The 22,320-nt window shown below is 56.7% G+C and overlaps 1 protein-coding gene across 1 annotated transcript in view; it reads left to right on the top strand.

The window, feature by feature from the left end:
- The first annotated feature begins 8,710 nt into the window (after positions 1–8,710).
- The window catches only part of SMARCD3 (SWI/SNF related, matrix associated, actin dependent regulator of chromatin, subfamily d, member 3), a 33,866-nt gene continuing 20,256 nt past the window's right edge, over positions 8,711–22,320 (top strand). The window contains exons 1-2 of the mRNA XM_036246593.1: positions 8,711–8,783; positions 11,610–11,750. Coding sequence (XP_036102486.1) covers positions 11,712–11,750 — 39 coding nt within the window. The 5' untranslated portion in view covers positions 8,711–8,783; positions 11,610–11,711. The remainder of the gene's footprint in view (positions 8,784–11,609; positions 11,751–22,320) is intronic.

Here is a 22,320-nt window from a genome sequence, read left to right as displayed (position 1 = left end):
CAAGCCACACCTCAGAGAAAGGGTCCCCCTTCCCCAGCTCATTCCCCAATACCCTGCCCAGCATGTGCGTCCTCCACACTTTTCCCTTCCCCTGTTCTTGGCTCCTCTCTCGCCCGGGCCTCACTGCTCGGTCTTCCCCAGCTTCTTCCAAGCCTCTGGCCCACGTGGTGGACGACGGGCCCTGGGAACCCGAGGAGGCTCCTTGAAGCCCCCCCGCCTGGAGAAACACCGAGTCAATCCGACGACTCCAACCCATTGCCCTGCACCAGTCAAGTACAGCTAATTGGGTCACATTCTAAAGGCAACTGTAAGGACGAAGGAAGAAGTGGGGAGGCTGGACCCCTGTCAGCTGCCACCTCCTAGCCTCCCATGGGTGTTTCTCTTCCCCACCCAAAAGGGCCCACTGTACTTTGTGCAAATAGGGAAACTGAGGCTTAGTTTCCTGTGGCAGTTGTAACACATTCTTCCAAACCCGGCACTTAGAATGACAGAAAGTTACTCTCTCCCAGCACTGTAGGGTCACGCTCCCGCCAGAGGCTCTCTGGACAATCTGTTCCTTATCTCCTGGGGCAGCTGGCGCTCACTGACCTGTGGCTACGTCACTCCAGTCTTCAAGGCCAGCACCTTCTCGAGTGTGCGTGGGTCATCTCCTTATCATCTCCTTCTTATAAAGACATTTGTGACTGCGTTTAGGGCCACCCAGATCATCCAGGATAGGGTCCCACATCAACATCCTTAACTTAATCACACCTGCAAAGACCCTTTCCCAAGGAAGGCAACATCTACAGGTTCCACTGAGCAGGGCCTGCACCCTTGGGGTCATTATCGGCCCACCACAGGGAGATGCGTGTGTGGCTCAGTGCCGCCGCTGATTAAGTGGTCCAGTTGATGTCTGAACCCTGGTCTGCCAGGCTGAAGCACCCACGCTCTTATTCCCTTGTGCCCCGAAGTCTCTCTTCAGGGGGGCCATCATCAGAACGGTGTGTCCAGTTCTCAGCTCTGGTCAGGTGATCACAGGAGTTGAGAGGGACTGAGAAAGCGTCCTGGCTGGAAGGCGGTTCCCCTCAGGGCCTACCCCAGCCCAGGCCGGGGATACTGTGAGCACCCCTGCTGAGAGCCCAGGTTACCCCCAGGGACAGCCTTCAGAGTGAGGAAAACCATCTCACACCCATCAGGGTGCCTTCACACCACAGCTGTTTATCATCACCTCGGGGAGTGCGGGGGCTCAGGGAACATCGCATCGATTGAACCCCATGAGGGGCAGGTCTGGGAAACCACAGTGGAGTTTCCGGAGAGGACACTGAGGAACCTGTCTCATCCTTCGCCCGTGTTTCCAAAACCAGACCAGAAAGAGGAACCAGTGTGGGATCCAACAGTGAATTACTGATAGCGATTGCTGTTAACATCACCAAGAGCACACCAGGCCGCGTACGCCTCCTGGTGGAGGGGCACAGCACCGCATCACAGTGGGGTAGCCCTCAAGATCCAGGCTTTGGGAAACCCCAAAGGGCAGCCGGGTTCCTTCGCATGCACCTGTGCATATACACATGTATCCGCACACATACACATGCACCCGCACAGGCACGCGCACAAATATTCATGCACACACGCAAGCCTGTGCACACAGAGCCAAGAAACCCATAGGGTAAAAGAGACTTAACCTGTGAGCTTTATTTGCATTCAAACAAGCAAGATATTTTTAAAATGACATTAATAAAACAATTAGATATTTAAAAACCGGGTATTTGATGAAATTAAGAAGGTGTTATTAATTTTTAAGATGTGATGATGGTGTTATGGTTATATATTTTAAAGAAAAAATTAAATGTTTTATATTTATATATTACATATATTTAAATATATTGTGCATTTAAATATATTTTATAAAAATAGCCCTGGCCAGTTTGGCTCAGTGGTTGCGCATCGGCCTGCGGACCAGAGAGTCCCAGGTTCGGTTCCCACTAGGGGCATGTACCACAAAAATACATAAAAAATAAATAAATAAAACACATTAATTAAAAAAAAATAATATTTTAGCCCTGGCTGGTTTGGCCCAGGGGTTAGAATGTTGGCCCTTGAACTGAAGGGTTTCAGGTTGGATTCCCAGTCAAAGGCATGCACCTGGGTTGCAGGTTCGATCCCCAGCCCAGTTGGAATTGTTCAGGAGGCAAACAATAGATGTGTCTCTCTCACATCAATATTTCTCTCTCTGTCCCTCTTCCCTCCCTCCCATTCTAGCTAAAAATCAATGGAAAAATATCCTCCAGTGAGGATTAAATACATATACATACATATATATACATATATATACACACACATTTATATATACTCACACACACACATATACACACACACATATATTTAAAATATTTTAATATATCCTAGCCTTCATATTTTAAATTATTTAAAAATATTTTACACACTGAAATATTTATAAATGAAATAACATTGTCAGGAATTTGCTTTATGATGATACAGAAAGGAAGAGTGGGTAACACAGATGAGACAAACGGGTGTAAGTTGCTGAAGCTGGGTGGTGGGTGCATGGGGGTTCATCAGACTAGCCAGTCAGCTTGTGTACATATTTACATTTTTTTCATAAGAAAAAGCTTTAAAACATTTTAAAGACATTTTAAAACATTTTAAAGACCCCTTCAAGGGCTGTCAACCACCTAAGAGATGTTTCCTGTTCAATTATTTTCCTGGAGATTTCCTGCTCCCGCCAGCTCCCCACGAGTGAGTCATCTTCCCACAGGGCCCACTAGGGGGTGCTGTGCCTCCTGAGCAAGGCTTGCCGAGGCGGAGCCGCCAGTAAACCTGAATCTTGACCCCCAGCAGGTGCGTCCATCTACTTTTTGAAAGGATTCCTCTAGACTGAAGAGGCAGGGAGGGTGACAAAGTCCCTCATCACTCCCCTTCTATCAGTCACTTCACCTCATTCCTTCCCAGCCTCCTTTGGCACCTTCCTGGTAGGATTCCTACTGTTGGAAGGTCAAAGAGCACCCGGTGCCTGGAGGACTGACGAGCCACACCTCCCCCTGACTGCTTCGACCAGAGAGACTCCAGTGAGACCTGTTCGCCTCCACAGGTGCTCCTGAGGTTAGAAGTGGGGACTTCCACAGATTCCTCTGGAGTCTCCTAAAATCAGAGATTCCAGGCTCAGGAGGGAAGACTGTGATTTTTCTAGAGATGCTGGAGATATATCATCTATACCTATACCTATACCTATACCTATACCTATACCTATACCTATACCTATACCTATACCTACATCTACATCTATATCATCTATATCTATACCTATACCTATACCTATACCTATACCTATACCTATACCTATATCTATATCTATATCTATATCTATATCTATATCTATATCTATATCTATCTATAGATACATATGATTATGGGAAAATCCCACTATCTACAATTGGCAAGCTAGAGGTCCAAAGACTGATGCTTCTTCAGGTCAAGGGCAGGAGAAGATTCATGTCCCAGCTCAAACAGGCAGGCAGAAAGCAAATTCTTTCTTACCCCACCTTTTTGTTTTATTCAGGGCTTCACTGAATTGGATGCAGCCCACCCACATTGGGGAAGGCAATCTGCTTGCTGATCAAATGTTAATCTCATCCAGAACCACAGGGGGCGATGGATACCTAATCTCATTATCTTGATGGTGGTGATGGTTTCACAACAAACATATGTATTCATTTTCCCCAATGGCAACATCTTGCAAAATCCTAGTGCAACACACACTTTTATCAGTGACCTGTGGCTACTGTAACAAGTTCCCACCGACTGGGTGGTTTCAAAGGGTAGAAATGTCTTCTTTCACCCTGGCCGGTTGGGCTCAGCGGTTAGAGCACCCACCTGCGGTCCGGAGAAATGTCTTCTTTCACAGTTATGGAGGCCGGAAGTCCTAGATTAAGGTGCTTCCTCCAGGGGCTCAATGTGCCTTACCTCTTCTAGTTCTGGTGGCTTACCTGCTGAATCTTTCTCTGCCATGTCTTCACATCACCTTCTCCTGTGTGTGTGTGTGTGTGTGTGTGTGTGTGTGTGTGTGCAATCTCCTCCTGCCTCTCTTATAAGAACATTTGTGATGGCATTTAGAGCCCACAAAGATAATCCGGGATAATTCCATCTCAAGAACCTTAATTTCATTACATCTGCAAAGATCCCCCCCCGCCTCCCCCAGTAAGTTAATACCAACAGGTTCTGTGCATTGGGAGGTGGACATATCTTTGGGAGCTATCTATCATTTGGGTGTTAAATGTTGTCAAATACGTTTTCTGCAGTGGCTGATGTTATTATGTGACTTTTCTTCCTTAGCCTCTTAATATAGTAGGTTACATTGATAAATTTTTTTAATCCTCACCTGAGGATCTTTTTCCATTTATCTTCAGATAGAGTGGGAGGGAGGAAGGGGGGAGAGAGAGAGAGAGAGAGAGAGAGAGAGAGATCAATGTGAGAGAGGCACGTCGACTAGTTGCCTCCTGCACGACCCTGACCAGGGCCAGGGTCAGGGCCAAACCGCAACTGAGGTATGTGCCCTTGACCGGAAACGAACCTGTGACTCTTCAGTCCATGGTCCGATGCTCTAACCACTGAGCCAAGCCGGCCAGGGCATATTGATCAATTTTTGAATATTGAACCAGCCTTGCATTCCTGGGATAGACACCCCACACATGTTTCTTACCTGTTGACGGTCTCTCCCATTTAAAGATAAGTTCTGAGTGGCAGAAACCTTTTGGTTCATTTTGGTTATTGCTGTGTCCTCATGGCTAAAACAATGCCAGGCATAGGTGAGCACTCAATACCTATTTGTTGAATGAATGAAAGAACAGTACAGAGGTGAAGGGAATTCCCGCAATTATGTAGAAAGGACATTCCAGGGTGACAACTGTGGGCAACCAGTCCAGCCTGGAATAGGTCTGCCCCAGAGTTGCCTGTGGGGTCGGGAAGAAGCCTGGGGGGTGTGGATTTGACTCCCAGCTCTGCCACATGCTAGTTATTTGTCCTTAGATATGTCACTTGACCTTCCTGAGCTTCTAGTTGTATCTTCTGTCAATGCAAATAATAATATCCATCCTGCAGTGTTGTTGGGAAGACCCAACACGGATATAGTGCTGGACACCGGTGAGGGTGGAGAGACACTTCTTTACTTCTTCCTGCTAGCGTTTAAAACTGTTTACTTTGTGGTAAAATACAGGTAAAACATTTACCCTCTGAACCATGTTTAGGGGCACAGTTCAGCGGTATTAAGCACACCCACCACTATAATCTCCAGAACTTCATCTAGTGAAACAGAAACTGTCCCCACTTTACGCCAGCTCCCCATTCCTCCTTCCCCCACCCCCTGGCAACCCCCATTCTATTTCTGTCCCTCCAGCGTTGGCAGTAGCACTGTGCCTGCACCGCGCTCGTCCCTTCTACCTGGCCCAGTGAGTTGTGTACAGGTATGAATGCCCCCATCTGGTTGAGAGGTGCTCACCCATCCCTGCCCCCGCAGAGCCCAGTAGGGTGCCTGCCGCACAGTCACACAGGCTGGAGGAAGGAAGGCCAACCCAGTGCGGGAAATTAACAAAGGGTCCCACAGGGGGTCGTGGTCAGAGGCACCTGGCTCTGTGGTCTGAGTTTACACAGCGGGTGCTCAGAATATATTGAACATCGAAATGATGCTATAGATGATTTTTGTAGATGTTTACCTATTTTCTGAATGGGTAAATATTCTAAATTCAAAAGCTGCAGAAAGTATGTCTCCCCCCAACCCCTCTCCCCTCCAAATTCCTTACCCCTCCCAACCCCTCACCCCATCCTCCAGCCCCTCACCAGAGGCAACCTCTGTGCCAGTTTCTTTTGTATCCTTCCAGAAGACTGTTAGTGTGTGTGAGTGTGTGAGTGCATGTGTGTGTGCACACGTGATAGCACGCTTTACACACTTTTCTACACACCTTGCTTTTTTTCACATGCCTTATCTTTCAGATCCTTCTCTACAGTACATAGAGAGCTTTGCCACTGTTTGATAACATTCACTGACGTCTTTATCTTGTCATCTGTTTATCCTGCCTCCTATCACCTGGTCACACTTGTCACATCATTTATTTAGTCTGCCACTTGTTGATGAACATTGAGGCTGTTCTGAATTCTTGCTGCACAAGCAGTGTTATGTGAACAACCTCGGGCCTCCCCAGTGACTGCATTTCGGCTCTTGACCTCCTGCCACGGCTACTCCACCCCCGCCCCCCAGCCTCTGGCTCAGCCCTGCCCAGCCCTCGGGCCTGCACTGCGCACCTCTCCACAGCCTGCCCCCTGCCTGCATCCTCCTCCAAGCCCCTCCTGAGCCTGACTCCGTGCTCCCAGCCTGCATCCTCCTCCAAGCCCTTCCTGAGCCTGACTCCGCGCCCTCTGCCTGCATCCTCCTCCAAGCCCCTCCTGAGCCTTACTCCGTGCCCCCTGCCTGCATCCTCCTCCAAGCCCCCCCTGAGCCTGACTCCGTGCCCCCAGCCTGCATCCTCCTCCAAGCCCCTCCTGAGCCTTACTCCGTGCCCCCAGCCTGCATCCTCCTCCAAGCCCCTCCTGAGCCTGACTCCGTGCCCCCAGCCTGCATCCTCCTCCAAGCCCCTCCTGAGCCTGACTCCGTGCCCCCGCCTGCATCCTCCTCCAAGCCCCTCCTGAGCCTTACTCCGCCCTCTGCCTGCATCCTCCTCCAAGCCCCTCCTGAGCCTGACTCCGTGCCCCTGCCTGCATCCTCCTCCAAGCCCCTCCTGAGCCTTACTCCGTGCCCCTGCCTGCATCCTCCTCCAAGCCCCTCCTGAGCCTGACTCCGTGCCCCCTGCCTGCATCCTCCTCCAAGCCCCTCCTGAGCCTTACTCTGTGCCAGGCCTGTGCTGGTTGCTGGGGTGTCCAGACCAGCAAGCCCCAGTCCCACCCTCCCGGAGCTCACAGTCCAGAGGGAGAGATGGACAAGGGAGCAGTGACTTAAAATCAAGGTGTGACAAGCTAAGACAGAGGCCCGCTGCCCATCCCCTTGGGCAGTTATCTGGAAGGGCTTTGGGCTTAATCCCTGATAATCTTACCCTGATCCAGGCTGCCTGGTGGTTTCCTCCCTGGCTGGGAGTGGGAGGAGGGGAAGGGACTGCCCGTGCCGTGCTCTGCCTGCCTGGTCTGGGCCAGGCCCCTCCCGGCCTGCTGCCTCCTGCTGACCCAACTTGTGTCCTGGCTGCCTGCTCTCCCTCTGGGGGCCTTTCTGATGACCCCCCCCACACACACACACATACACAAACACAACCTTCTGTCAGGACCACCTCTGCTCACTTTCAAAACTAACCACCTGTCCCATCAGAAGGGTTCATTCTGGGAAGCTGATCCCGCCGAGTTAATAGCTGGTGATGGTGGGAGGGGAGGGTTGGGGGGCTAGAGTGTGGGTACCGTGTAAACAGACTCTTCTTGGCCCAGAGGAGTGAAGAGCCATTCCTGACCTCGGGCACCAGGGCCCGTGTCGAAGCCATTCAAACCCTCTCCGACCCCACCATCCAGACAGCTGTCCATCTGTCCCCCAGGGCACTCAGCAAAGCCTTCCCCGCCTCACAAGAACCACGCCCAGTTTTCCCTGCACCGCCAGGAGCCCCTGCCTAACAGGCCAGCGTCCCCAGGAAGGCCGTGTGGACTCGCCTGCACTCACGCCCCACGGGAAGGGGCACAGGAATAAGTCTGATGAAGGGCATTAAGTACGCCATCAGATACCAAGCCCACAGGGGGGCCTCTGAGCAGCCGGGGGTATGAGGGTGCTCTGGGCCGGAGCATGGGATGCAGAACCTCGGTGCCAGAGGGCCTGGGGGAGGAACTGAGCGAAGTTCTGGCGGGTTCAGTGTGGACGTATTTTAAAAGGGCTGTACACGCAGCATTATCCGCAGTGGCCAGAAGGTGGAAGCAACCCAACTGTCCAGGGACAGGTGAATGGATAAACGAAATGTGGTCAGCCTACTCATATACATTGTGTATACATTGTGTATACTCGCGCAGTATTCAGCCTTAAAAGGAAGGGAATTCTGACAGAGGCTCCAATGTGGGTGAACCTTGAGGGCCTTATGCTAAGAGAAATAAGTCAGACATAAGAGAACAAATGCTGTGATTCCATTGATACAAGGTACTCAGAATAGTCCATTTCATAGAGACAGCGAGCCGGTGGAGTGATCAGAGACCCCTGGCCCGGCTGGATGTCCGGAAAGGGCTTCCTTCTCTTGGCTGTTTGTTAGAGCCCTTGCAGAGACTCCAGCAAAGCTGACCAGGGACCTAGATTAGACCAGGAGTGTGTGAAAAATTAAGGCGGGGGGAGGGGCCGTCAGAGCCTGACCCTGAACCTGGAGCGGAACTTAAGACCCCCCCAACCAAGGTGTGCGTGTGTGCACGTGTGCGTGTGTGCATGTGTGTGGTCCTGCAGTGGATAATGTCCGGGGTCACACAGAATGCTCTGACGGTCTGTGTGAATCCGTGGGCGCAGGTGCACCCACACGCCTAGGGCGCATCTGTGCACGGGCTGAAGATCACAATGGGCCTGGCCAGGGCGCGGGTGGTGCTCCCAGCCCGCCCATCACACGTTCGGGTGGCTGGGGCGCCGCTGCCTGCTCTGATCCCTAACTCATTATTAAGCTCCTCGCTCTTTGCAGACGCTCCCTGCGCCTCCCCCGCTCGCTCGGGGCTGCAGCAGCGCAGGCGCCGGGCCGAGCCGAGCGCCGAGCCGGGAGCGGGCGGCCGCGCTCCGGGCCGGGGTCCCGGGGGAGCAGGTGAGCGACCCGCGCCGCGCGGCCCCCAGGCCCTTGGCGGGGACGCCGCCCGGCCGCGCTGAGCCAGCGCCCCCGCCTTTCCTGCCTGGCAGTACCCGTCTTGCCTCTGCTGGCATCACCCCCTTCTTCTGCTTGGCATCCCTACTCCCCCCCGCCTGGTTTCTCCTCTCCCGCCTGCTTGGCATCTCTTCTCCATGTCTGGCATCCCTCTCCCCCTGCCTGGCATCTCCCTCCGTATCCCTTGCCTGGCACCTTCCCCTTACCTGGCATCCCCTCCTCCCTGCCTGTGATCTTCCTTACCTCCGTTCTTGATCTCTCCCCTCTCTGGGCTCGCCTCCTCCCACTGCCCCTGCCCGGCACCCGGCCCCAGCCTGGTACCTCTTCCTCCTGCGCCCTGTCTCGCACCTCTTCCCGACTGGCAAACCCATCCTGCCCCCCTGCCTGGCACCTCCCCTCCTCCCCCCTGCCTGGCATCTCCCCTCCACCCCCTGCCTGGTACCTCCCCTCCTCTCCCCTGCCTGGCATCTCCCCTCCACCCCCTGCCTGGCACCTCCCCTCCACCCCCTGCCTGCTACCTCCCCTCCTCGTCCCTGCCTGGTCTCTTTCCCTCCTTCCCTACCTGGTACCTTTCCATCCCCCCCCTTGCACTTCCCCCTTCCCTTTGCCCAAACCCTCCTTCCTGGGCCTTCCTCTCTTCCCTCTAGTCTGACACCTTCCCTCCTCCACGACTGTCTTGCACCTACTCATTCTCCTTGCCTGTCACCTCCCCTCTGCCTGGCACTTTCTCATTCAGCTCCTGCCTGGCATCCTTGCCCTCCGACACACACCCCTGCCTGGTACTTCCCCTCCTCCCCCCTGCCTGGTACCTCCCCTCCACCCCCTGCTTGGCATCTCCCCTCCTCCCCCCTGCTTGGCATCTCCCTTCCTCCCCCTGCCTGGCACCTCCCCCCCATCCCCTGCTTGGCATCTCCCCTCCTCCCCCCTGCCTGGCATCTCCCCTCCTCCCCCCTGCCTGGCATCTCCCCTCCTCCCCCTGCCTGTACCTCCCCTCCTCCCCTCTTCCTGGCACCTCCCCTCCTCCCCCCTGCCTGGCACCTCCCTTCCTCCCCCTGCCTGGCACCTCCCCTCCTCCCCCCTGCCTGGCATCTCCCCTTCTCCCCCTGCCTGTACCTCCCCTCCTCCCCCCTACCTGGCATCTCCCCTCATCCCCCCTACCTGTACCTCCCTGCCTCCCCCCTGCTTGGCATCTCCCCTCCTCCCCCCTACCTGGTACCTCCCCTCCTCCCCCTGCCTGGTACCTCCCCTCCACCCCTTGCCTGGCACCTCCCCTCCTCCCCCCTCCCTGGCACCTTCCCTCCTCCCCTGCCTGTACCTCCCGTCCTCCCCCCTGCCTGGCATCTCCCCTCATCCCCCCTACCTGTACCCCCCTCCTCCCCCCTGCTGGCAACCTCCCTCCTCCCCCTGCTTGGCATCCTCCGCCTCCTCCTCCCCTGCTTGGCATCTCCCTTCCTCCCCATCCTGCTGGGCACTCCCCCCATCCCCTGCTTGCATCATCCCTCCTCCCTCCTCCCCCCTGCCTGGCATCTCCCCTCCTCCCCCCTGCCTGCATCTCCCCTCCTCCCCCTGCCTGTACCTCCCTCCTCCCCCTTCTGGCACTCCCCCTCTCCCCCTGCCTGGCCATCCCTTCCTCCCCCTGCCTGGCACCTCCCTCCTCCCCCCTGCCTGGCCTCCCCCCTTCTCCCCTGCCTGGACCTCCCTCCCCCCCCTAACTGGCATCTCCCTCATCCCCCTGCCTGTACCTCCCTGCCCCCCCTGCTTGGCATCTCCCCTTCCTCCCCCCCCCTACCTGGTACCTCCCCTCCTCCCCCTGCCTGGTACCTCCCCTCCACCCCTTGCCTGGCACCTCCCCTCCTCCCCCCTGCCTGGCATCTTCCCTCCTCCCCCCTCCCTGGCACCTTCCCTCCTCCCCTGCCTGTACCTCCCGTCCTCCCCCTGCCTGGCATCTCCCCTCATCCCCCCTACCTGTACCTCCGTGCCTCCCCCCTGCTTGGCATCTCCCCTCCTCCCCCCTACCTGGTACCTCCCCTCCTCCCCCTGCCTGTACCTCCCCTCCACCCCCTGCCTGGCGCCCTTCCTGTCTCCACTTGGCATCCTATTCCTGTACACCTCTCCCATTCAGGTGTTCCTCTGTCTCTCACCTTCCTGCAGGGCACCTCCCCCAATCTTGGGCTGGTAACCTTCCCTGTTGGCATCTTCCTCCGCATGGCCTCCCCTTCCTCCTCACCCTTCCCAGAGTCATCCCCTGTCCATCAGCCTGGACACCTGACCCCGAACCATTCTCAAGAACCCCCTCCACACCCCTTACCTATAGCACTGCCCTCCCCTCACCTCATACACCCTGCTGTCTGCTCAGGGGCTGCAGCGCTGACCCAGCCCGGGGCCCGGGGCCACAGGGTGAATCTGGTCACCAATCCCCCTTCTGGCCTGAGGATCATGCCTTTAGCCAATGCTCGGCTCTCTCCCCAACCTGTCGCCAAGCCCCCAGAACTTCCGTTCCTGCAGGAACCTGGGTCCTGCCTGGCTTCTCTGTTCTGTCCTGTCCGTCCCGAGGAGCTGGTGCTTACGTCCTGCACATACGGGTCCCACGCATGCTCTTCCGTGTGCCAGCTGCCAGGCTGGCCCTCACCCACTGCCCCTGTCTGCTCGCTTCCCATCAGGGGATGGTCCGCCCGTTGCCCCCTCAGGTGTCTTCACCAGCCTCCTGAGGCCCATTGGACCAGCCTTGGGCTCAGGTCTGCCCACCTGCCCACTGCCCTCTCCTTTCAGATCCTCCTCAGAATGGCGCTTGGAGCTGCAGGCACAGTGGGCTCTGGGCCCGGGCACCGAGGGGGCACTGGATGACTGCCCTGCTGCAGGACCCTGCCACCTATGACTCCAGGCCTTCAGCACCCACCCGCCGTGGTACAGGTAGGCGCCGCCTCCCCCACTGGCCTGGGAGCAGCAGCCCCGGGGCCACACTGCGAGCTGCTGGCTCCTGGCCTCTGGCCACACTCCAGGGCGCCCTCTGGGCACTTCTGCCCCTGCCAGACCCACCGCCGTGCCTCTTCTCAGCTTCCCCCAGCTGGAGCCTCTGTCCAGACCCTCACCTCTCGGTGTCCCTGGGTCCTGCCTCAGCCAGCTCGAGCCAGGGACAGGCAAGCCTGAAGGCACATGTTGGGTTCAGGTGAAAAAGGTCTGCGGCTCGGCTTGTTCCGCTTCCTCCTCCAACAGACCCAGACACACCCCTCCTCTGCTCTCGCCCGTGAGTGTGTGCACGCACCCCCATGTGTGCACGCACCCCCATGTGTACACGCACCCCCATGTGTGCACCTGCTCTCCACCTGCTGGGAGGAACCTGCTGACCCCTAGCACAACTTGGCCTCCAGAAACCTAACCCTAACACGCTGTGGCAAACGTCTAAAAGCCTGTCCGGACCCAGGCGGGGTTTGTTCTGAGCAGGGGGGGTGGCAGCCTGTTGCATGGCCTCGAGGGAGCCAGCTCTGCTCTCAGAGGTGACCTCAAAGGTGCCCGCTGCCCGTGAGCGGGACCCTCCTCCTGGCCGAGTGAGAGGAGGTGGCTGGCTGGTCCCATGTCGGACCCGCTGGTGCAGAAGGAAGCGCTGAGGTCCCGGGTGGACAGGCCACCGGCCTGAGAGCCCTGGTCGTCTGAGGGAGGGGCTGGGGCTGGTCTGAAGCCTGCGGTCTGGTCTGTGCTCTGCCTGCCCAGCTCCCTGTCACCCTGGCTGCCTCACTGGTGGGTCCCCAGCAACAGGCTGGGTGCCGTGGGACCAGATGACTTAGGCCATCCCACAGGAAGTGCCACAGTGGATGGTGCAGGCCTCAGGGCCCGGAGGAGGGACACCTGGGGAAGGCCCTTGACGGCCACGCTGAGGGGCCTTCCGGAGAACGGGAGGGCGGGTCCGCTGGTGTGGGGGGCCTGAACAAGAGTGCCTTTCTCAGCTGCTGCTTCCTTGGAAGCTGCAGGAACCCACCTTCCCGGTGGGCTACTCCGAAGGCAGCAGCAGCTCTGCCCCTCTTTGCCCCACACCCCTGTGGCTGGGCTGTGCCCAGCGCCAAGTGGTGCAGGGCACTGACTGGCCCAGAGGATAGAGCAGCCGTGGGTGGCAGTGAACACCAGCACCTGCTGCTCATCACTATGGCAACAAAGGCAGTGAGGGGCAGGAAGGGCCCCAAATGGAGGTCCGGCCCACTGCCCCACAGCCTGGGCACCCTCTGCGGTTAAGTGAGGACGGCTCCTCCGCTTGCGGTGGGTTTGACTGCAGAATCCCAGAGAAAAGCTCTGGTTAGTGGGCTACCCATGCCCTTCCTGGCGGCTCCTAGGTTCTGGGGTGTCTGAGGGTGACGGCCGGGTCCTGTGGGGGTGGGGAGGCTGGCGGGGAGGCAGCTGAGGTCCCTGGGAGATGGGTCCCCAAATGGTCAGCCCTCGCACATGCTGCTGACTTGGGGTGCACTGATCTAAGCAGCAGCAGGTAGGTGACCCGGGCTGCCTCAGGCTTTGCCTGAGAATGGACAGAGAGAGGGGAGGCTTGAGAAGATTGGGGGGCCCTGGGGCAGTGGCCCCAGTCACGAGGTGAATCTAAGGTTTCTCTGGGATTCCCGGGGAGTCCAGCCTCCCCATGTGACAAAAGTAGAGAGGAGTGAGGCGCTAGGGGAAGTTTCTGGCAGTTCACTTCAGTCGCATTAACCTCAAGTGGGCCTTCCTTCCGCGTGCGCAGCGGCGGGCGTGCAGCGGCGGGGCGCTCGGCAGCGGGGCCTGTCCTCTCCCTCCGATGCCCACAAGCTCCAAGCCAGCGCGTCTAGGCCAGGGTGCAGGCTGGGGCTGTCTTTGCCCCCGCCCATGTGTCAGCCTGTGATTGCAAGTGAGAGCTATCGTGGTGAGCTGTTCGGGGGCGGAGGTCAGGAGCTGGAGGTCACCAGGGGCAGGAGGCCGCACGGCCCTCATGTTCGGCTGGATTCTGAACGCTCTTGAACTGCTGCACCGGTGGGCTCAGCCTGCTTCTGGTGGGCGCTCAGCTAAGGGACACTTTGTGAGGCCGTGTCCCCAAAAGTGAGGCAGGTGCGGACCCCTCGGTGACATGTAAGGGAGAGCAGATGCTGTCCGCCGGGCCACCTCTTGATTTGCTTCCCGAGCTGGGAAGCCGATTTCTCTGTGACCTAAGCCTCTAGGAAAAGTGAGAGTCAGTGTTATGAACACACCACCGGTACCTTGCCCAGGATGTACAGACTTGGCTCACTCCATGTCAACCTTCTCTGCGGACTGCAGAGCAATCCGGGTCCGGAGTGAGGACCAGCGTGCTGGGAGGGAGGGAGAGGGCCAGGGCCGAGCAGATACCCTGCCTGCTCCAGGAAGGGCTGGAGGGAGTTAGCGCGGGGAGGAAATCGGACGCAGGGAGGGGGAAATGTGCGGCCAAGGGGAGCTTAGTGCACAACGCAGAAGCCGAGAGGCCCTGGGCTCCTCCCCCATGCAGACCGTGAGTGGTCACCCGGCCTCCACAACACAGATCAAACCGCTCCTTCAGAAACACCGTGATGTCTGGCCCTGAGGCCCTGGGAAGTCTCTCCTGTATGACATCAAGGGGACACTGGGTGCCAAAGTTAAGTGATGTCCTCAACACCACCACAGCAGTTCCCTAGGCTAAGGCAAGGACCCACACAAGCTGGGCAGCCATGGAAATATTGCTGACTGTGCTCAATCCGACGATAACATTGAGAAAAACCAGAAGAATACATAGCCGGCCTTCAGGAAATCCTCTCCGTTAATATTTACAGCAGCATTTCCGATAAATATCAGGCAGCAGGAAGGCTCGTCGCAAACCGGGAATCATGTAGTCACATTCCGGGGGTACGGGTAATATCCTCCTGGGAGAGTAGAGCCCTCCATCAGCATGTGTGCCCAACAGGTGAGTTTGGGTGGAGGGACAGACCTGTCACCTGTCTCGTCCCCCGGGTCTTGAACCCAGTGAGAAATAGGCCCAGATGCAGGGATTTGTCAATGTTTTTGCAGGGAAAGCTGGACTGGAGAAAGAGGCTTGAACCTGGGGCCCAGATGTAGACCTGGTTTTGCTCACCTGGGGCATGGGAACAGGAGGACATGGGTGACTCGCCCTTAAGGGAAAGGCAGGAGGGGCCCTGAATTCACCTTCCCCCACCCACGAGAGGTGTCAGACCCTTATCACCTCATCAGACAGCGCCCCGCCCAGGGGAAGAGGGTGGGGAGAGGTGGCAGAGGGTTATTCCAGAGTCCTCTCTTCATAAGAATAGAGTAGGAGCTCTCTGCGAACACATGAACACACGAGACCGGGGTCCCCTCCGCTGTGGGGTGTGGCTGGCCACATTGCTGACAGCCTAGACCTGGGAGAGACCTATGACCCTACTCCTTCCTTCTCTCTCCGTGGGAACAGTCACCTTCTTCTCTTTGATTTTATTTCCTAGACACATGTCTGTCCCGTCTGCTTATTTCCCACGTCACCACCTGGTCCATCGCGGTTGCCATCTGCCCGGACCACTGAGGTAGCTACTTAACTGGTGGCTCACACTCAGTCTGGGCCCCTGCCCCCAGCCCCAACCCACCAGGGCATCCAGAAGGGGCTTCCTCCAACACAGACCTGGCCCGTTCTGTCTTCCATTTCCTCGTGGCCGTCAAGCGCCTGCCCTTGCTCAGGGCCTTTGCACATGCTCTTCACTCTTCCAGCTCCCTTCCCCAACCTAATGCTCATTCTTCAAGGCTTGACTTAAATGCCGCTCCTTCCAGGGACACTTTCTCACTCCCCGATCAGTGTAAAGTCCCACATTCTTCTTTTTTTTTTAAATCCTCACTCAAAAATATTTTTCCATTTATCTTCACACAGAGTGGGAGGGTGGGAGGCGGGGAGAGAGAGAGAGAGAGAAATATCGATGTGAGAGAGACACATCGATTGCTTGCCTCCTGCACGACCCCCGAGCAGGACCGGGAACTGAGCCGCAACCGAGGTGCCCTCGACCGGAATCAAACCTGCAACTCTTTGGTCCGAGGGCCGACGCTCTAACTGCTGAGCCAAACCAGCCAGGGCAAGCAAGCCCCACCTTCTTATGGACCCCAAATTAAAAAATTTTGCCGTAGTGCTCCTTAAAGACACATACTGCATCTGTCTTGATCAGCACAGTACAGAAAAATGGTCTTTTAAAATAATAATATTTTTTAATTGATTTTAGAGAGAGAGGAAGGGAGAGGGAGAGACAGACAGAGACCTCGATGAGAGAGAACATCAATCAGCTGCCTCCTGCACGCCCCCTACTGGGGATCAGGCCCACAACCTGGGGATGTGCCCCGACTGGGAATAGAACTGGCGACCTCTTGGTGCAGGGTCGACCAGAACAATATTTCTTGAATGAGTGAGCGAATAAACGAGGCAGTCGGGGAGAGAGGAGGTGTTCCTGACAGCTGACCCTAAAATGAGCCTGCCGTCCCTTTTTCTGTTGGCCATGCCCTCTCTACATCCCTGTGACCCACCGGTGACCCTTTCCTGCCTGCCCACCTGGGCCTGCCGACACCTTGCCCCCCTCCAGCAGCTCCTCCCCCGCAGGACCTGTTGTTCACCAGGTTCAGAAGCTCAGTCCACCCTCAGCTATTCTGGTGCTGAGGGAGCTGCTTCCTCCCAGTGACCTTGGTCTTGCCCTTCAGCGAATATTTCTGCTTCTGTGACATTTGTCTGCCTTGGGGCATTTGGAGACAGTCCTCACACACTCTCTGCATCTGCTCTCGGGAACATCCAGCTCTGGCTCCTTCAAATGTTCCTACCTGGGGGCATGTACAGGCTGCTCATGACCTTGGTGACCTTGGTGCTCACGGCAGGTGGGGTGGGGGGAGGCAGCCAGAGGGGGCAGGGCCGCCCAGTGGTGTCAGCCTTCGGATTTATTCAGGACTCCATTGTCTTGTCTGTAAGGTGGGACTTAATGTCCCTTCGGTAAAGATGAGGGGGTGCTGAGTACTGAGCACTCCGCCCCAGGCCCAGCATGTGGTGAATGTCAGGAATGCCCGGGCTCCAGGTGTCATCTGCAGACCCCAGAGCACGCTCTGTCAGTGACTAGTGTCGCCCTTGGTTCCAGCCCAACCCGCCACCGGCTCATCAAGGCCTGGGGCCAGTGAGCAGCCCCTGGGGCCTCCCCCGGCCAGCCAAGACGGCCCTTGTCCCTGGTCCCATCCGTGAACTCAGGTGCAGTCGTCATGTCCACTTCAGCCCATGTTGCCAGTCCGTCCGGCCGGATGAAATCTGCATGTTTAACAGGCCTCGTTTTTTTTTTTGTTTTGTTTTTTACCTCTAATCAAGTTTTTCATTGGGAGGGAAAAAAAACAAGTGAGCCAGTGTGGGGTCCAAGAGAGAGCCCTGTGGTCCCCCACTCTCCGGGACACATTTGACTGGGATTCGGGAGCTGAATCAGCAGCAGGGACACAGGTGGGAGGAGGGAGGAGGTACCTGTGGGGGGGTGGTTAGTAGAGAGGGGAGAAGCTGAGATCTGGGTGGTCACAAATCCTACCCCCCAACTCAGCAGGAAGCACCATTTTGCTTTTGTTTGTTCTTGCCTCAGTTTCCCCGCTGAGGCCCTACTTCACCACCCCTTCCCCTGTGTCACCCTGGCCTCTGCCTTCAGGCGAAAGCCTGTTGTAGAAAGCCTTTCAAATGCTGCTGTTCGGTGGAGGATAACTCCGCCTGCCGAGACCCCCACGCCCTCCACTGTGCCCTCCTGGCCGGCCCTCACGTCCTGGGCAGCCAGCGCCTAAGACACAGAGCGGCCGCCTGCAGGGGCCCAGAGCGAAGCTTGTGGGGCCAGAGTAATAGCAGCCAGTGCTGATGGAGGGCTCATGGCAACATGAAAAACTGTTTTAAGAATTCCTCATGGTTTGACGGATGTAGCCTCACCACAGCACTGTAAGGTAAATGCCATTATTGTCATCACTTCTAAGGTGAGAAACTGAGGCACAGAGAGGGGATATGACCTCCCAGTGGTCAGGGCGCAGTCCCAGCTGGGGTGTCTCTACCACATCCGGCCCGCAGACCTGTGCCGGGACCCAAACCAGGCTGGGAGCAGCTAGGCCCTTAACCTCCAGTCCTGACACCCAAGGTCAAAGGCTAACTGTTCTGGTGCTCAAAGCCGAAGGCACTTACTTACACTCATTGCTGGGCCCCGAGGGGCATTAGATTTTGTGGCCCCTAAAATAGGGAATGGACGTGGTGCGGGGAGGGATGAATTGGAGAGCCCCTCTGCACCTCCATCTGGCTGCCCCATGGTCTTGGTGGGCTTACATTGCCAGATTTCCCGTTTCTTAAGAGGCTCTGGGAATCTGTTTGTTTTCATGTGAAATCTGACCCTCTCTAAGGTTTCTAAGAGTGTCTAAGACACAGTGTGGGCTGAGTGGAAGCTATCTACCTTGCCCAATTTGTAACATTCACCTTGAACTTTCTTTACCCCATCGCCTGTCCCCTGTCGTCTCTTCTATCCCTTAAACTCAGAATATTTCTTGCCCCAAGAACTTGAGGGCTCCCAGGTGTCAGTGGTACTCAGTCTGAGAAACCTTGCATGAAGAGTTGCTGTCGCTTTAGGTAGTGTCTTGTCATCAATGAATTATACCCTAAATGTGAAGAGCCCTATCAAAACTTGAGGACCCCCCCTCCCAAGTATTGGTCAGGGATCCCATTTTGAGAAGCATTGTTCATTAATCCTCAATGACATGCTGCTGATGGGAAGGGCGGGGGGCTGCTGTGGAACCCCCCCTCCCAACCTGTCCATGTTTAAACCCAGGGCAACGGCCCCACCTTCCACAGTAGTTTGCTGTCTGGCTCTGTGTCGATCATTAACCTCGTGCCCCTCGTTTTTAAAATGGATATGTAATATCCTACCCTTTCATTTCTGGGGATGTTGAAAGAATCCGATTATATAATGAATATTGAACGGCTTTATAGGCTGCTAAACTCCCATCAAGATATATGTGTTGATTTGTAGGTGTTTGACAAAGTCTTCCCCAATAGCTTGAGTTTGACACATAAACGTGGGCTGGATGCAGTGGTGTGTGGATAAATACCCAACAACTGGCTCCTCACAGGCTGGGGAAGGGGAGCTGAGCGCTGATCTGGATTGTCTGCCAATCCCCGTGGTGTAAAGACTCCTATTGTGGCCGATTTTTAACTACCACGCGACACTCCAGCATAAAACTGGATATGCCTATGATGGAATAAATTTACTGCCAGTTGAAGGCTAAGCCCAAAAGGGGTAGATTGTCTGGAGAGGAATTTGTCCTGGGGCCTGTCCTTCATCGAAGACCTGGATGAGAGAAGGTCATGCTCACTGGGTTTATGAATGATGCACGGCTAGAGAGGCCGGTAACTATATTAGAAAATAAAATTGAGATGCAAAAGCTCTCAAGCCAGGATAATGGGCTCAGGTTTACAAGGAGAATATGAACAGGGAAAACTGTGTCTGTTCTTGAGTCTGCAAAGGCAGCCTTACAAGATCAGGATGGGGAGACATGCTCTGGCACAATCCGAGTAGAAAGAGAATTGAGGTTTTAATTGACAGGGAGTCCAATACAAGTCCAAAGTGGGAAGGGTGGTGACCAAAGTGTGATCCATTAAATAGCAGCGGCGACTTTATTCAGTCCCCTGTGACTCAAAGAGAGTTTTCACGTGTCTTCTCATTTCTGTTTTGCTGTTGACAGCAACCCAGTGAGACAGTTGAGATGATGGTCTACCCATTTTAAAGACGAAGAGACTGAGGCTCAGACAGTTGGGCACGACTTGACGCTGTTGTCCTCCCGTCAGCAGGGCTGGGGTGAAGGCTCAGACTCAGGTCTTCTGTGCTGTGCTCATGGAGTGTGTGGCTCTGCAGGCCGTGCTGAGGATGTGGGGGCAGAACGGATGGCCCATGGACTGGCAAGCAGGTCACCTGCAGACCCGCACAGTGACAGTGAAGAGCAGTATTGGGGGCAGATTAGTACCAGGTGCCAGACTGAGGGCTGAAACAACAGAAATGCGTTTTCTCACAGTGCGGAGACCAGATGTCTGAGATCGAGGTGTCAGCAGGGTTGATTCCTGCTGGGGGCTGTGAGAAGGGACCTGTGGAGAAGGCCTGTCCCCTTGGCGTGTAGGTGACCGTCTTCTCCCATGTCTCCTCGCGTCGCTGTCCCTCTGTGCGTGTGAGCCTGTGTTCAAATGTCCTCTTTTATAATGATACCGGTCATAGTGGATTAGTCACTCTAATGACCTCATCTTAACATGATGACCTCTGTGAAGACCATGTCTCCACATAAGATCACATTCTGAGGTCCTGTGAGTTAGGACCCCACTAAATGACTTTGTGGGGGAGGACACAATTCAGCCCCTCACGGGGACTGTGACTGCTGCCTTCATTCAGCATTGGGGCTCCTGTCCTATGCCGCAGAGATGTGAGCTCCAGGTGGCCAGGACCTCCAGGGGATATGACCCTGGGTTACCCCCACCACAGGAAGAACCAAGGCCCCAGGGAACAGCGGACTCCCTGCCACTGTGGAGTCCCGTGGGCCCCCGATGGCTGGAACACAGGCTCCCCACCTGGCTCTTCCTCTCCCCTCGTGGGAATGTGCACAACTGGAGGGGGGCCTCCTTCCTTTCTGTGCCACAGATACCCCGGCAGTCAGTCAGTGTGCCACTTGTCCGGTGACCCTGCAGCCAGCTCCCCAGGACTCTTGGCATGGCGGCACCTGCTGGCTTCACCACGGCCAGCTGCGCCGCCAACCCCCCCCCCCCCCCCAGGAGGTAGCTGGCAGGGACGATTGCTCTCCCATCCTCCCAGCCCAGCGCTGTGCCCGGTTCCCCTGGACGGCTGGCTTCCCTGTGAGAGCCCTTCCGACTGGCAGGTGTCCAGGGCCCTGGGAGGGGCGCACTGGGCCTTCACCCCGCCCTGCCTCGTGCTAGAGCTCGGGCCTTCCTGGGGCGGGAGCTGACATGAGCTTCTCGCATCTCCCGGCCTGGTGAGGACTTCAGTCCTATCAGCCCCTCTCTGTCCTCAGACGCATGTGTCCTGAGGGCTGAGGCTGTGTCTAGCAGTGACTCCGCAGTGCTGCTCACAAGGTGCTCCCTGAACGCGGGAAGGGGTGCAAGAGCAGGGAGGGGCAGGTGCACAGGGAGGCCCTGCTCTTCTGGATGCTTCCATCACAGGCCCCAAACCTGGGCCAACAAGCATCCTGACAAATTCTTCTCCGATTTCTGTCCGTCTATGTGCTGTGGTGGCTCCAGAAGTGTCTCCCTTCCCTCCTGTCCCGCAGCCCTGCCGGGCTCCCTTCCCTCCTGTCCCGCAGCCCCGCCGGGCTCCCTTCCCCTCCTGTCCCGCAGCCCCGGGCTCCCTTCCCTCCTGTCCCGCAGCCCCGCCGGTCTCTCTTCCCTCCTGTCCCGCAGCCCCGCCGGGCCCCCTTCCCTCCTGTCCCGCAGCCCCGCCGGGCCCCCTCCCCTCCTGTCCCGCAGCCCCGCCGGGCCCCCTCCCCTCCTGTCCCGCAGCCCCGCCGGGCCCCCTCCCCTCCTGTCCCGCAGCCCCGCCGGGCCCCCTCCCCCTCCTGTCCCGCAGCCCTGCTGGGCTTCCAGGCTGCACACGCCTGCTTCCCAGCGAGGCCCAGCCTGCGTACTAACGGCCTTCTGTGCTCCACGAAGCTTCCAGGGCTTTGGGTAGGACTCCCACCAGGCCCCCAGAGCCACCATAATTAGGCTCTATGAATAATCACCCAGCCGACCCCTGGCAGGTCCCTCTCGGCTCTGAGGGCTCCGGCTGCACTGCTCCCCTCGCTGGGGCTTGGTCAGCAGCCGGACCACAGGACCCAGGTGTGCAGAGCACTGCAGCCCAGCCGCGGGGGATGGGAGGCATCGGGACCGGCAGCAGCAGCCAGCGCCCAGGAAGCGTTTGCTCTGTGCCAGGCACTGTGCCGAGCTCTGCACACACGGCCTCTCCTTGACCCTTCCATGCACCTGGGAGGCAGGTGTGGGGCTCCCTGTCTTGCAAACAGGGAACATGAGGCTCAGGTCAGATAACTTGTACAAAGCCATGATCCCCCGTGGCTGAGCGTGAATTCACGACTGATGGACTCTGGAGCAGTGGTTCTCGGCCCCGGGTCGTTCCACCCTCCAGGGACAAAGGACAGTGTCTGGAGATACTTTTGTTTGTTGCACTAGTGGGGTGGAGGGTGATGGTGGAAGTTACTAGATAGAGACCAGGGGATGCTTCTAGCCTCGTGCAATGCATGACACAACCTCCCCGAAAAGGATCATCCAGCCCAAAATGGCAACAGTGCCAAGAGGCCTTTAGACGCCTCTTCTCAAGTCCAAGCTCAGAGCTATCACCACGGGCCGGCAGAGACCCCAGCCAGGACAGTGGGTCAGGGCCTGGCCTTCCCAGGAGAACTAAAACCTCATGGTCAGGCTCCGAGACAGGCTGCTGTGCAGAACACAAGAGCCTAGGTCTGGGAGTAAGGACATGGGGTC

The sequence above is a fragment of the Molossus molossus genome, unplaced genomic scaffold (genome assembly GCF_014108415.1).
Source record: "Molossus molossus isolate mMolMol1 unplaced genomic scaffold, mMolMol1.p scaffold_m16_p_7, whole genome shotgun sequence".
Classification (NCBI taxonomy): Eukaryota; Metazoa; Chordata; class Mammalia; order Chiroptera; family Molossidae; genus Molossus; species Molossus molossus.
This window is presented reverse-complemented; position numbering and strand designations above follow the sequence as displayed.